Source organism: Glycine max, chromosome 13 (assembly GCF_000004515.6).
Source record: "Glycine max cultivar Williams 82 chromosome 13, Glycine_max_v4.0, whole genome shotgun sequence".
NCBI classification, from domain to species: Eukaryota; Viridiplantae; Streptophyta; class Magnoliopsida; order Fabales; family Fabaceae; genus Glycine; species Glycine max.
Genome location: NC_038249.2, coordinates 21463902 through 21480523, shown reverse-complemented (window position 1 = coordinate 21480523; position 16622 = coordinate 21463902). Strand labels below are relative to the sequence as shown.

The 16622-nt window shown below is 34.8% G+C and overlaps 2 protein-coding genes and 1 non-coding gene across 4 annotated transcripts; 2 read left to right on the top strand and 1 right to left on the bottom strand.

Annotated features, from left to right (window-relative positions):
• The first annotated feature begins 1262 nt into the window (after positions 1 to 1262).
• Positions 1263 to 4652, top strand: LOC100787066 (guanine nucleotide-binding protein subunit gamma 3). 2 transcript variants are annotated; one of them, XM_006593891.4, is made up of 5 exons: positions 1263 to 2240; positions 2961 to 3016; positions 3138 to 3182; positions 3265 to 3309; positions 3982 to 4652. In XM_006593891.4, exons 1-5 carry the CDS (start codon positions 2073 to 2075, stop codon positions 4373 to 4375), a joined length of 708 nt encoding a protein of 235 aa, XP_006593954.1. In that variant the 5' UTR covers positions 1263 to 2072; the 3' UTR covers positions 4376 to 4652. The 2 variants fall into 2 exon arrangements, with proteins under 2 accessions (XP_006593954.1, XP_006593955.1); XM_006593892.4 differs by having other exon boundaries at positions 1270 to 2240; positions 2964 to 3016.
• An 844-nt stretch (positions 4653 to 5496) lies between these two features.
• On the bottom strand, positions 5497 to 8247 carry LOC100786523 (subtilisin-like protease SBT1.8). The gene has a single exon (XM_003541262.5). It carries the CDS (start codon positions 7922 to 7924, stop codon positions 5669 to 5671), a length of 2256 nt encoding a protein of 751 aa, XP_003541310.1. The 5' UTR covers positions 7925 to 8247; the 3' UTR covers positions 5497 to 5668.
• A 6092-nt stretch (positions 8248 to 14339) lies between these two features.
• Positions 14340 to 14421, top strand: TRNAS-GCU (transfer RNA serine (anticodon GCU)). Its single transcript has one exon. It is a non-coding gene; the product is annotated as a tRNA-Ser (tRNA).
• Positions 14422 to 16622: the final 2201 nt, after the last annotated feature.

The window sequence follows — 16622 nt, the reverse complement described above, 5'->3', positions numbered from 1 at the left end:
CAAAAGTTGATTTTCTGAAATGCAACTTACTCTATTTTGATATATATATATATATATTATTACCACTTTAACCATTTTTAAATTATGCTACCCATTTTTACAAAAAAGAAAGAAGAGAAGGGCCAATATCTGACAGAGAAAGACTAGTAAGGTGATACATTAGATGGATGTTAGGTACATATTTAAATTTTTAAAATAAACTTATACGAAAAAATACTTTACGCACTTATTATGTAAAAAAAAATTGCATTATTATCTAATCACAATCTATCATTTATGATAAATTTGTTGATTTTTATGATAATTAATTTAAAAATTATATCAACAATGATTTATGATTATATGACAAAATAAAATTATTTTATAATATCAGTACATGATTATTAAACTCAACATATATTTAAAATTGGTCTATGATATTATTTTATAACTTGTTAAACCATTCAATTTATATTAAAATTAAAAAACACAAGAGAATATATCAAATGCATACTAGGTACCAACAAGTCATTGGTAAAAATGGTACTAGACTCAATTTCATTAAACAAAGTTTTAAATTTGAGTCTTGTAGATGAAAAAAATATGACTAAAGGAGAGACTTCATTAAAAATAATTAGCTAAGTTTGTGATGAATATCATCTATTATCAAAGGCTCAAAACCAATAAATACTCCATATCAATAGCAACATAATAAAAAAAATGTAGGAAGATGATAACTTCATTAGAAAGTGAATGTACAGGCCCAAAGATGCACATAAACTTAGACATTTGTGTATACAGGGGGTTTAGTAACTAATGTTATACAACCTTAAGACTAGTTATTTTAAAAAATCATATATGCTTTCTAATTACTTGATATATTTTATAAAAATTAAAGCCATACTACAAACTACTACTGAATGAGTATAATCAGACCAAACAGAGTTTTAAGTTAATGATTTCTATCTTAAAAAACATGTCAAATACACACTCTTAGGGAAATAGTAAAAATTTAAAATTATTACAGTATTGTGTATATGTTGTTGGGAAGGAGTTGATGGTTGGCGCTTGCTTTATAGTATATTTTGTGTTCTCAAAATCAGGGCAAATTCGTCGTGTGGCCGATGAGTGGCGCCTAAAACACAACGATTTCTCTTTCCTACGCAGCGGTCACGTGCGGTCTGAGGTATTCCCATCGTGCTTTTCGCTTGCTCTCTGCAACACCAGGCCACACTACTCAGTGCTCGCTGCCTGCACCACCAGCACAAACAAATTAAATAAAAAACAAAGTTTTTCAAATCAAAGCACATAATAATAAAAGAGAAGAAAAAAAAAACCCCATTTCACTCCCTCACGAGGCATTACATTACTCCTACATTGCCTATTTACCTAAACAAAACCTCAAAATCTCAATCGAAACCTCCCCAACTTTGCTAAATGGGTTCGTACTGCAACTTGCAGTCGCAGGCTTTCCCTCAGCCGTCTTTACTATTTATAATTAAATACCCTTTTCAATTATTATTACCTTACACCATGCACAAAAGATGTGCTACTCTCAGAATCAAAAAAATACCTTCATCCTCAGCCTCAGATTCTTCTCCCTCCCTCATTTTACTAGTACTTGGTTTTATTATTATTGAATATTGGATGTATTCTTTCCCCCTTCCACTCTTGCCCTGTCCGTCCAGTCCACAATAATGACTCTCTTTCTACCCTCATTATCACTCTTTTCAGTTACTTTTCCTTTTCTTCTTCAATTCAACCCTTTATAACGCTCATGCTCAAACAACCCTTCCATTCAATTCAATTCAAGTTTGGATTTTTAATTTAAATTTAATAATTTCTTTGAGGGGTTTCTGGGTGTTTCTTAATTATCCCTTGTCAGAGGGCCTATTTACTGCCCCTGCCACAGTCTTTTCGTATGGTATTCACACCTAACCTCATTTGCCGCTTCTTCTTTGTCACTTACCATTACTGATACTTGTGCCCCCTTCCTTAGTGCATCAACAAGGACTTCTGCTATTACTGCCTGCTACCTCTGCCATTTCTTGTTCTGTCTATTTCACCTTCCTCTCTCTCTCTCTCTCTCTTCAATGGCCACTTCTCCCACCACCACCACCACCACCACCGTTCGTTCTTCTTCCGTCCCTTCTCTGCCTCCACCCTCCCCCAAGTCCCCGCCGGAGTACCCAGATTTGTATGGCAAGCGCCGTGAAACCGCCAGGGTTCACATGCTCGAGAGGGAAATCACTTTTCTCGAGGTGGGTTTTTTTTTTTTTTGCTTCTTTTTCAATTTCAACTCCCTCTTTTACACCGTTCTGGAACTTCTTCAACTCTCGGGTTTTTGAGAATGTTGAGGTTTCGAAATGGAGGGAATGTGACAGTAACATGCCTTTTGTAATGATCCGAGATGACGAAGTGGAGTGGCATTTTCGTGATCGCTACTTAGCTTTCGGAATGAAACAGAGTAATTAATGAGATTATCTCTGCCAGGGTTCCTGAGTAGTTAGTTAGGTTATCTATGACTGCGACTTTTTTTTTCTTTTTGAATTTGGAAAGAAGTGTTTCAAACTTTCAACTAATTCATGGCCTCTTCCAGTGATCTTCTGCCTTTGGAGGCTTCCTAACGGTTTGATCAATAATTTGCTCAGTTACTGTGGTTAATGTAAGGTGGTTGGTAGCTACACGCACTGCTAAAAATGTTATTTTTATTTGCAGAATCTCTTGTCTGTGAATAATGAAGGATGCCATGGGTGTTATTTTTTTTTTTTTACTCACATATACAAAACATTTCTGTGTAATTATTTGTTCCCCTCCCCTCTCAGTAAGTAAATTAGATGTGTTGTTAGAAAAGTAGCAACCAGTAACATGATGGCACCATGATTATGCAGTCAAACTTGCCAATTTTGAACAAGTTTGTGCAGTTTCTTTCTGGCATCTTTTGGTGTTAAAATCAAGTTTACTGACAATTTTGCATCTAGCAGGAAGAATTAAAATCTGTTGAAGGCCTTCAAGCAGCTTCAAGATGCTGCAAAGAGTATGTTTTTATATGCCATTTAGATTGTGAAACTAAGAAATGAAACTAGAGAAATTCCTTTGGATGTTTCAATTATTGCTAGCCAAATGTACTTTGCTGATTGAATGGCACAATATTGCAGGATTGCTGATTATGTGATGGCAAACGCAGATCCTCTGTTACCTTCGTAAGAACTGTTGTCATCATTCATCATTTGTTAGTGTTTAAAAAGAGATCATGATTCTTATGCCTTCTTCTCTTTCAAGCAGAACCAAGAAGAACCGTCGGTCATGTGGCTTCTGGAAGTGGCTCTGGTACCACTTGTTTATCCCGTTACTTTATCTGTTTATGCCAACTGTATATGTATGAAATTTTGGTTTCAATGCAAATAGATTAAACAAGTTTTGCACAAATATAATTATGATATCACTCACAAATAACTAGCTGCTTTATTGATTAAATAGTAAATACGAATTTACGTTTCCTGATATCTATCTGATGTAATACTATGTAGTCTGTTTTCACACACATGCAGTTATTTGTTGAAAAGTATGACAAGAAAGAGATTAAGCATCAGTCTCCAGCAAATAATTTCTTTTCCACTCTTGCCCCTTTTTCACTTGAGTATCTTCTTGTAAAAAGAAAACGACTAATGACTAATGAGAGGGACCCTTTCCCTTTCTGTGAAGACTATGGTTTAGCTTTAAGGAACAGCACTTTTGAACTATGCCTAATTTTAAAGATTATGTCATGTTATCTTGTCATTTTTTTTTGTGCATCAAACAAGCACGTTGGAGTGTTGCTGAATGATGCATTCAGTTAACAGTGGTGTGTGTATATCTGAGATAAACCGGAGTTCCCATTAGACAATGATTGATAAGCTGGTTAAATTTCATTTATTGAAAGCAGCACCTCATTTCATAATAGGCCTTATTTAATAACTATCAAGATTCATGAATAACACTCAGTAACTTTTTTATATGCAGTGGCATGCCCTGTTTTAACCTCTCTTGGATCTGTTGCTGCTGTTGCTGCTGTGAAGGGTTATCTTTACAACTAAAATTGCCACGCTGCTGTTGTGACTGCAAACCATGCAGTTGCAGTTGCAGCTGTCTTCCATCCATCAAATGCTGCTCCTTACCAAAGTGGAGCTGTTGTTGCTCTTGCCCCAAATCAAATTGCTGTAAAGAGGGTTGCGGTTTTGGAAATTGTTGTACTTTCCCACGTAGTTGCAATTTTGGGTGCCCAACTTGTCCATCTTGCCCCTCTTGCTGCAGTTGCAAATGCACCTGCACTTGCTCTTGCCCAAGCTGTCCAAAGGTAAGCCCATGTTGCTGTTGTACAAAGTCATGTTGGAGACCTTGTTGTTTTTGTTGCTAGTATACTCCTTCCAAAGGGAAAAGCAAAAAAAAAAAGAAGAAAAAATCTGAAGCTTTTGTTATCAAAATTGCATTCATAATAGCTAGAGTATAAATTTTGGAAATATAAAGGGTTATAAATGTTGTAAGTTAGATTGTGCACTATATGGATACTTGAAGCAAATGTAGTATTATAACTGTGGGTCAGATAAGTTGGATCCTTTGCTGTTGTTAATCTCCAATGTTGCAAGTGAAATGAAAGACGCAATAGTAGAAAATAGCTATTGATTACGATTGCATGCTTTGATCAGTTTAATCAATGTTTGTTCCATTTTGTTAATGCAGAAGAGTAGTATAAAAAAGTGTTATATATTATTATTAACCTTTGGCGTTTTAATGGAGCTTGATTGCTAAAGCCAGTTGGGTTCTTTTTACATGTTGCAAAACCCCTGTCAGCTTCCTGAAAACACGATAAGGATAAAGCGTTTTATCTCCGAAAACAGAAGAAAAAGTGTTTTCTTTTTTGTCTTATTGATTTTTTTTCCTCCAAGTTTCAAACCCTGTGGTCCTACCAGAAAATTGATGATCGACGAAATAATCAAATGGCACGGCAGGAAAATAAGTGATTGCTGTGAACTACCTTTTTCTGTATGACTGACACAGGACACAGGACACAGGAAATGTCTTTTCATTTGGTACACCGATTAGTAGCCATTCATGGCCAAGATCGTTTGGAATATAAGACCCTTCGAAATAACTAGTAATTAGTAATTCAGAGGAAGTGTTAACTTTGAAATGACCGTGTGTAGTATGTACAGCGGTAGAACATGCCACTACCTTTAACTGCACGCCTGTACCAACACAGGATGAGAAGAGAAAAATAAAATAAAATCCATCAATTGCACATGGGGTGCTCAGTAGCGCAAAGTTGTCCGTTATGGGTTTCCATTTTTATGAAATTGGCCACCTGATCCCGGGATCAGTGAAAAACTCAAAACATAGCCATTACTTGCATCTGCCTCTGCCTTTGTTAGTCCACGTTTGGTTCAGTTTGAAATTTTTGTGTGCACCATGCACACGATCTAGAGAAACACGCAAATTTAGATGGTGAATATTCACACACTGATTGAGGATTCTGAAACATTGAAATTAATAATAGTCGTAAGCATTCTTGATATATAGCATTCTGCCACGTGATACACACACTGTTAACGACTGTCAATGTTGCTTTTACAATCTCGACTGATGGCAACGGCAATGTGACTAAAGACTAAAGTCATGCAGCTTTTCTTTTTCATTTCACTCTAGCATTACCTCAAAAATAGGTCCATGTAAATGCAACCGGGCTCCTAACTTGGTGTTGTTCATTGCTCCACATAATGCTACCAAAACCAGACGTAGCGGAATCATTAACACTCCTATTCGACACAAATGTCACCGTGTACGTTTGCCTTTCCCCTACTTCTCCAAACTCAAGCTTATTTGGATTCACCGTTATGTCCACGGTGGATGGCGCGCTCACCGCCACGTCATACGCGGATCCCGGTTCCCCCACGTTGGTCAACGTGCGCGTGTATCGAACAACCTTGTTGCTTCCGAAAACAACCGAGAAGGATGGATAGTTGAGGTCGCCAGGGTCAGCAAATTTTTTAGAACAATTGGCATCAGGATGCTTCACAAGGAGTCTAAGATGGTCGAGGGTGTAGTTCAAGGAGCACAAAAAGTAAATGTAGTCTTGGGTGGAGGCATCATAAAGAAGCCCAGGAGATAGGGCCTTTTGTGGGTTGACATGACCGGCCCCATAGGCCCATGGTGTGGAGAGGGATTCTTCGCCCGTTGCATCACGAAGTGGAGACTCTGTGTTGTCATAGGTATAAGCCGTTGTCATTAGTGCAGATTTGATAGCACTTGGACTCCAATCTGGATGCGCAGCTTTCAACAACGCAGCCAAACCACTTATGTGGGGACAAGACATGGAAGTTCCAGACATGATGTTAAAGCCAGTTTTGCGAGTGTCTTGGGACCCAGATGGGCCAACGGCACCAGACCATCCCGCTAAGATGTTCACTCCAGGCCCAATAACATCGGGTTTTAGTATTTGGGCCGTGACTCCATTGGGCCCGCGAGAGCTGAATGCTGCCACCACTGGCGAGGGCCTCACGTTTAACACGGTCCCACCGAAGCTGAGAACAGCGGTTGGATTAGGATCCAAAGACGCGTACTCTCTGATCTCATCCCCCGCGGATTCCCCCACCGCCACGGCGGCCACCAAGTGACTGTCCGCCACCAGTCCCTCGCCACTCGCCGCCGTGTTTGCGAGTATCATCCCAACCCCGCCGGCGTCGCGCACCACTGCACCCTTCTCCACGCGCGAGTTGAGTCCCCTGTCACAAACCACCACCTTCCCGCGCACGCTGTCCGGGTCGAGCGAACCCGGCATGCAAATGCTGCCTGACGAGTTCGACCGGTCGCTGAAATAAACCAAACCGACCGGTTCGTCTCCCATCCCCTCTCCACTGTAAAGCGAAACTCCGGCAAAGCGTTTTCCGTTTCCGAGAGTAGCGTACGCCGGAAAATCACGGTCCAGCGTGCCGGCGCCGACAGTCATGATCCACGGAGCGACATTCGCGACAGAACCGCTGCGAGGTCCGGTGTTCCCCGCCGAGCACGCGACGAAGATGCCTCTCTCCAGCGCCGCGAAGGCTCCGATGGCGATGTTGTCGAAGTAGTAAGGGACGGAGGAGGAGGAGCCACCGAGGGAGAGCGAAAGGACGTCGACGCCGTCCTGGATAGCCTGATCCATTCCGGCGAGAATGTCGGAGGCGAAGCAGCCGCCGGTCCAGCAGACTTTGTAGGCCGCCACGCGCGCCTGCGGCGCCATCCCGCGGGCCGTGCCGGTGGCGTAGCCGAGGAGCGTGGCGTTGGAAACGGCGGAGCCAGCGGCGGTGGAGGCGGTGTGGGTGCCGTGGCCGTCGAGGTCACGCGGCGAAGCAGGTTCTCTGTTTTTTCTAGCGTTAGCAGAGGCCATGCGGTAGCCCTTGGAGAAGCTTCGAGCGCCGATGAGTTTGTTGTTACAGAGAGAAGGGTCGAAGTCAGGTGCGGACTCGCAGTTACCGCGCCAGCGAGTGGGGATTTGAGGCATTTGGGAATCGTCGAAGCTTTGCGATTCGGGCCAGACGCCAGTGTCGAGGACACCTATGACGACGTCGTGTGAGGCCTGGTGGAGGTCTTGCCAGAAGGCGGAATGGGCCTGGAGGCCCAGGAACTCGGGGGTGCGAGTGGTGTGAAGCGTGTAGCGCGTGTCCTCGTAGACGCCCAGGACGGAATCGGAAGCTCGCAGCACGTGGGCTTCTTGAGGGTCGAGTATGGCAGCGAAGCCGTTGTAAGAGGCGGTGTAGGCATAAAGGAGAGAGTCTGGAGAAGAATCTAGAGTGGCAGCGTACCAGTCACGCTGCGTGGGGTGCACGGAGGAATCGTGGCGTTGTTTCATGTGCACTATATAAGTCTTCTTGGTCGCAGATAGCATTGTGAGTTGGAGGAGGAGAAAGAAAAGGGAAATTGATGAATCCATGGCTTAATCGCCCAATTACAATGCAATCTCAGGGAATCAATAAACAACTTTATAAAAACACAACAATTTTGGGGTGCTGTTTCACCTTCCTCACTTACTTTTTCTCCCCCGGGCTTTTCAGTTTTCACAACAACGCCTTTGCATCTTCCCCTCCTTCTCCAAACATCATCAAACTCTTTTTTTTCAAGTGTCCACCATTGTAACACCTTCTTTTATATTAGCTTTCAACTCAATGAAAACTTTTAATTGAGTTTTATATTTGATTCTTAACTTCAAAATTGTTTCTATAATTTTCAGGTATTTCATGTGACATTACAAGGCTCGATTTTTTTATTTTTTTTTTTAACTTTTTAAAAATTAAATTAACTTGTAAAAGAAATTTGTTTCATTTTACCTCCCTTATTTATTTTATTTTCTAATTAGTATATGTTAACAAATTTATCTAAATTTCCTTTTACTGACTACAAACTTTAGTTTTTAACTTCAAAAACGATAATCATTAATGTTAACGAAAAAATAAATAAAAAATTGATAATTTTTCTTTCAAAACCAACTGATATAAATTTTAATAAAATTACAGATTAAAGGATTATTTATTTTTTATATTTTGCTTGATTTTAATTATTTGAAAAGGAAATGAGTTCAATTCTAAAAATAATTATATTCAAAACAAACAAAAAGAAGATTTCTTTTTTGTCCATGAACATTAATAACTAATAAAAATTTCTTACCCTTACACTATTGGTGAGTTACATGTCTTAAAATCGTGAGGGGAAGACAAAAGTCTTCTCAAATGATTTTTTAGGGAGTAAGACAATTAAGCTTTTACCAATAACCAATATGGAGATTTGAATCAATGCATTTGAGAAATCAAAGTTGCTATCTAAATCTCTTATAAGCTAGCTGGTATGGCTAGGGGCAAAATATCTTAGTACATTATGTTTCGTAATAGCAGAGATTTTGAGAAGAGAAGGAAGACAAAATTAGGTGTGGAGATTTTGGTGGAAATGAGTTACGATAGAATTAATTTGGGTCACGATTAAAATTTTTCTCCCTTGTGTGATGCCGCTACATGCGACTAAAGTGTCAGCACAGTGTTTTCACTTTTATACCCCTGTTGTGTCTAAATTGAACCCTATAATACTTTTAAACAATCAACTATGGGAATTGAATTCAACTCCAGTTTCACTTTGAAAAATTGATTTTCAGTCTGAAATTAATTTTAGATAAATTTAGTTTCACCTTTAGAAAAAATTTAAAATTAATTATGAGTTAAAATAATTTTAAGTAATTTATGCATTAGATCCAAAATTATGAATTTTGAGTATAAATTTTACTTTCAATTTGATTTTATAATAAAACATTCAAACCCAAACAATATCACTTCAAAATTAATTTTAAAAATATCTATCCAAACACACACTTTGTCACTTTTGAATAATTGATTATTGGAATTGTGTCGAATTATTGTATAATTGATTATTTGTATTATATAATCGATTAAAAGCATCAATTTAATGGATTATGCATTAAATTTAATCGATTAAATTTAGTCAACTGACACAAATATGCTTAGAGTATAATAGTATTTTTTACAAGTTTTTCAATTCTCTCATTCCATTTCATTCAAACCAAATAACTTTACAATTTTAATATTTTCTTTCTACTTTATTTTTAAATCCTTTTTCTCTTAATTTAAACAACCGAAACGTTCTATTTTGTTTTCATTGTATTTATCTTTTCTAATTATCTTTCTTTTATTTTTATCTATCTATCTTTCTAGTTCTCTCTTGAATAAAACCAATCAGAGCGTCATGTTACTGAAGATTAAAAGCATACTAGCATAGGGAGAGAAATATTTTTTCACCATTCATTTTAGCTTCAGTTTAATATGCTCAGTTGCCAACTTGAGTGGAGATATTTGTTCATTTTCCACCTAGAGTGAAAACATATTTGGATTAAAGAGTTTAAAGATAAAAAAAAATGGAGAATAAGATTATAAGAGTATCTGAGCATGTTTGATTTTCTTCTCACTTTTTAATTTTAAAAATTGTTTTTAAATTAATTTTATATTAGTTTATAATTTTTTACAACATTGAATTTATATTGGTCTATCATTTTTATGTTTTATTCTAAAGAAAAAATAAGTTAGAAAATATTTATTAAAAATTTACTTATATTTTCTAGAAGTCTATTTTCAGACTTACCTTAAATTAATACAGCCATGGGAAAAGATAGGAGAATTAAACGTCGAATATCAACATCACATGCGCACTAATCTTAATTAGTAGCTATACCAAGCACTTAATTAAGAGTAATGTGCATTTACCAAATTTGGATCATATCAGTTGAGTTTGTGAAGGATAGATTTCGGGGAGATACTTTTGTCTTCATCAAATTAAGAACAAACACATGAAGACATGGATTAAACAGCTGGAAACGCGTCGCGGAGGAGGGTCCACCCATATCTTCGATCACCATTCTTTTTCATGCAAGAGGGTGTTTTAGTGGAAATTAAATCTATGCCTATGGTTTTTTTTTTTTTTTTTGTACTATGCTCGTTATGTTCACTTATCCATCAAATCTTCTCTTGATTCGACCATAAGCACCATCGACACTTTACAGCAAGGCTGCTAATAACAATATGCTGCATTCAACTATTTATCTTTAGCTAATTAAACCTCATTTGTGTTTGTTGCCCATGCATGATAGAGTACTATTGGTATTACGTTATATTTCAGATGTTATGCAGCATTATGGTGTTGAAAAGAAATCAAAGAATCATTAGATGTGTAGAGGATGAATAAAACGCCTTTTTTTCTTGTCTTGAAATATAATTTGACGTTCCATTCCACGCATATAATTTGACGTTCCACACACACACACACACACATACATACATATATATATATATATATATATATATATATATATATATAGCTTGCCAGATAACACAAGTTCCCCGGGAGTTTGATACTCGGTTCTTACCGTTTTATACTACTTGTGCGATCCGGGACACTTAATTACAAGAACGAAGCACAACAAAAAGTAGCACAACGACAAGAATGATCAATGATATATGCGTGCATGCTTTATTAATTTTCTCCAATGACAAGCTTCCTTGTTAGACAATGGACATCCCACTCATGTGCTGAACAGTGTACTAGAGCTGGATGCAGTTTGAATATTTTTTTTCCCACAGGTATTCATAAGAAAAAGAAATGATAAGGATATAAAATAAATCAATTTTTTTATAAGTTCAAAATTAAGTTGTATACTTTAACTTCTGGAAAAGTGAGGTGAGAAAGATTTTCAAGAAGTTATAATTCAATTGTATACATTTTTATTTTATTCATATTTCGAGATTGTTAATGAAAAAAAAAAAACATAATTATACTTAATTTTAAAGGAGAAAAAATAAACAAGAAGGAAGAAGATTTGAGAGTGATCGACATAAAAGATCAAGTCATTAATTTTAGTGTCTATGAAGAATTCAAGAAAGGATCTACAATTCTAATAAAACGATTAATTAAGATCAGGTTCAACGTGGATCATATATATATATATATATATATATATATATATAGATGAGATAAGACTTGAAGTTGATGAGACTAATGTCAAAATTTTAATGACAAATCTATTTACAACTCTCATGAAGATATCTAAAGTGAATACACCCTATTTTTTGTCAGGGCACCCAACACGCTACCAATACAAGCAACACCCTACCACTAAAAAAAAAAAAAACCCAATGCGACGGAGAGTGTTCGGCGCAACTTTTACTGCAAAATCTTGCCCAACGCCTCCAAGAAGTTCTCCCAGAAACCAAAAGTAGTTTTGCAGGCCCTAAATTGAGTTTATATGCACAAAGAAAAGGATTAATTGAGGTTTTCTTTTGACTTTCTAATGAACGAGAGTGAATGAAGCTCTTTGAAATCATTCTCCACAATTATAATTGAAGTAAGTGGGAGAAATCTTTGAAGATTTATGACTCTATTTACATAAATATTAAAATCATATAAAAATTATGCTATATAATTAAAAAAAAATGAAAAGAGTAGGCGCTAAATTGTATATAGGACAAAATGTAAAGAACAAATAAGGACTGATATTATTTAGAGGAAAATTTTGTTAAACATAATAATGCTTCTTTATTTGAACTGATATTCAGATATTAGTGGTAAACAAACCAAAATATAAATAACTATACTTTTATTACCAATGGTCTTAAAATATATAAAAAAAATTAGTGTTTTCTCATTCTCTTTTTCATGCCCATGAACATTACCTTAATCAATAAAATATTTAAAAAAATATCTACATATCGATTAAGGATGATATTTTTGAGAAGGATGAAATACTAGGAGATCTACCACAATGAATCATTAACACATCACATATAAACAAACTGACACCAACAAATGATAAAATGGGTTAAATTTGCCTAATCCGCCAATAATAATAATATAGGAGTATGTTAAGTGATTTTGAATCACCTTGATCTACTAATTAATTAAAATTCATTTGTGGTGAACACATGTTTGATACAGCAAACTATTGCGTGAAATAAATGAAATCCCTCTCTCATACAGACGAAAGAATACAGAGATATCCCATATTTGCATGTCTACATTCTGCGAGTAGAAGCATCATTAAAACATAACTTTGTGTATATGTTAGCTAGCATATCGACTGAAATCGTGAGTCTTTTCATAATTTCATTGAGTAACTCATGATATTCCCGTTTAAAACCCAGCAGCTTAATATTTAATTGTCAAGATTAGGACAACTACCTAATTAATGTTTGTAGCTATAAAAAAAGGTGGGAGACTATCCTTTGATTCCCTTCTTATGAGTGCGCCTCCCAAAAGCTGTGATTGTGAATGGAACATAATAACAGGCTCTTATTATATATATGGACAGTGCTTAATCGAGGGAGCCAGGGCTAGACGTACAAATCAGAAGGTTTCCGTGTCTGCATGCGTAGTTGCTGTTGGCTGCTTTTGTTTGTGGTTTCACATGCATTCCAAGTTACTTTCTCTTGTCATCCTTAATTACAATTAGCAACTGTACAGTCTTTCACTTTATCAATACAACTCTATTATAAATAGAGCAATCGCGACAACTTTCTCATAGCATCACCATGCGAATATAAGACAAGAAAAATATTGTATCTTGGTTTTTACATAAGCTCCTCTTCGATCACACACAAATGCATTTGTATTTACATGTCTTAATATATGGATATAAAAACCATTTTAAAATGAATTCTATAGCATTAGATACCTTACTGCATTGTAATCTCCCCATTCAATGTTTTGTCCCCTTGTACAAAAATTACAAAATTCATGGGGATCTTTTCGTCTGACACATAGTCACGGGTTTATATGAACAAACCAAGTGATGCTGCTGATGCATGGCCCATTTACATAAAAAGAGAGATTGGTGATAACTTGCTTATTATGGTTCGATAATAAAATCTTTTTATTTATATTTAATTGTTACAACTTGCAAATATTATAATGACTTTTTATATTTGCTAATATTTTATGAAAATATATATTTAACTTTTCATTCAAGGACAGTCAAATCAAATAGACTATAATAACATTTTTACCTGGCAAAATGTACGTCGTGTACATAATTACATGCAATTTAAATTAAATAAATAGCATTTTTTAAATTATTTTTTAACCTATATAAGATTTTTAGCAATGATATTAAAAACAGCATGGCCTTTCTTCTTCATCCATATTGATTGAAAACCTGAAAACTAAATGTGCAAAAATTATTCTCAAATATTTTATAAAGACTTTGATACTGATATATATGACAAAATTTACGATGTATCATATTTTGTGGAGTATATTATAAAGATTAAAACTAAAGGAGAAATTTCTGACATTTAATAGTATTTTTTGGGAACGTTCTATCATTTAATAATGTATGTGCGTTTTATTGTAATTACCCATAATTAAACAAGACCATTAATTTAGTTTTCTGCCATATACTTAACACAATTAAATAAGCTAGCTGAGTGTGATTCTAAATGTTATAATGTTATGTTAGATAAATTTTTATTTTAAAAATCGAAATCAATTTTTATTCATGGGAACTAGATATAGCAGAAGAAACTAGATCACGTAAACTGTTAATAAATCACACTTCAAATCTCCATTAAAAGTGCTTAATTGCATTGAACGGGTCTTCTATGGAGATGTTTGGTGAGAAGAAGAAAAACTCATACAATAATTTATCGGATAATAAAATCAAATCTAAGGTATATACAAGATTTGGTTTGGTTTATTTTTCATCTGAAAATTTAAGCCACGGTACAGAAATTAAACAAGATGGTAGTTCTGTTCCACATATAGGGGTATAAATACGTAAATTTAAAGAAGGTCTAATATAAGTCGCTTTGGCCGAGTGGTTAAGGCGTGTGCCTGCTAAGTACATGGGGTTTCCCCGCGAGAGTTCGAATCTCTCAGGCGACGTTTAACATTTTTTTTATTTGTTATTGATACAATAAACTACTTTGCTATCTTACGCATCTGCCAAAGGTCCAAAACCAAACGTTGGGCCAAATTCAAGGTAGCATACTATTGTTGCTTACACTGGATTATCTTTTTTTAAAAAAACAAAAAATTTCTCATTTCCTGTTATGCAGATTCAACCTCGTTTACAAGATGGGTGCACTGGTTGGTGTCAAGAAGCTCTCCATGGACACCTTCTGGGGCTTCCGCAAGTTCACAATGGAGATGGAAATATCAAATATCCTGAGCAAGCTTCACCACACTAAGATCACATAAGTGTTTTATCTTTTTTTTTCTCAGTTTAGTTCTTATATATTTCAATTTATTTTATTGTGTTCTTAAAAAAAAATATTTTATGGTGTTGTTTGTAATTTAATTTGGGATCTGGTGAATAAATTGTGGCTTATCCAAATTGATGACATAAATCAGATGGATACAATAATGGAGAAATGGGGAAAGGGGTCTCAGAATCCATAAGCAAAGCAACAAGAAAGATAGGTCTTTTTTTTTTTTTTAAAGATCATTTTTATAGTACATCCACACTTATCTCAAGAAAAAAAATACATCTTATGACTAAGATGTTTTTCCCACAGTGAGAGACTAGATTGGCTCTTCCACAATAACATGCTTCCATTTTCAAGTCTAAAAAGCCATAACAGGTGTCACTCTTTCAAAAAAAAAAAAAAACTTTCATGCTAGAATTTCGTTACCTACTTTGCTAGCACCCTACTTAGGAGCAATTTATTTGAGACTCTACTTTTTTCATATTTAATTTAAATTACACATTTTTCTCCTATTATGTAAACATTTAAATAAAGAAAAATAAATGCAAAAAATCGAGTTAAGAGAAGAGTGGATTATAAGAGGAGTGAAGTATTTTTTTTTCCTATTTAAATGAAACTTTATGAATCAAAAAAAGTATCCGTAAACCTTTCAAATCTTCATAATTAAAATTGCATTATTTTTTACAGTATCTTTTTATAGGTTTTCATGGTGATGTAAACAAGTAGAGTTAAACAGACGTAAAAAACTTAAGTTATATGTGTGTGTGTTAATGTTACTCATTTATTTTCAAAGAGACACCCTTAAGCTTGCTTGCTAGGATGAAAAAAAAACATAAAGCTTGAATTTGATTTGTTTTGAATATTTATAATTTGGTTATTTTTTTTCATTTATGAAATATACTTTTTAAGTGTTTTATAAGTCCACTAGTTTAGTATTTGATAAATATTTTCATGTTAGAAAATGAGATAAAAGTACATAGAATAAAAAATATTTAGCATAATAATGGTTTGGTTACAATTAAATGTTTAACATGTTTTATCCCAATCTTAATTTAGAAAGGATAAGTTTGCATACATATATATATATATATATATATATATATATATATATATATATATATATATATATATATATATATATATATATATATATATATTAATCCACTTTGAATCCTACTTAATCAAAATTGCGGTGTAATTTTACAATTAGTGATAGTTTTTTTTTTATAGCCTTTTTATTAGCATGAATTGATTTTACATTACAAAATATTTTGATAAATTTCAAACTTGACCGCGTCTTGAGCCATCTGTTATAATGCAATTAAAGTGAAAAGCATGGTTACAAACTCCTGATTTGTTGAATGATTAAGAAAGAAAAAAAAATTGTGAATTCAACTTTTCCTATTAACATTTAATATTTTTCAATGAAATTATAATGATTACAAATTTAAACCCCCGGGTAAAGACACAATCACAGTAAAAACGGAATATTTCTAAAGCGGAAAAGCATTTTAACGGTATGGCCTAGCTAGCTTGCTTGTTTGCATGGTCATCAGTAGTTATCTTGCAAGTTTTTCTTTGTGCACCATACAAATTAATGATACACCTATAACGTATGAAATTTGAGTTTTATCCTTTTATAAAACTGACACACCAATTGTTATAGGATTTTTTTTTCTTCAAAAATATGTTTTATAAATTAATTTAAAACTAATGGCTCAAGCAAAAATTAAACATGTGACTTTTAGCACAACATTTTAATCAATTAAACTAATAGACCAATTATATTCATTTGGTTAGAGATTATTTTCAAAGGGGAATTATAAGAATACTCTAAAGTGGGTTTATTTTTAAAGTGAATTCTGGAGCAGGCTGGTC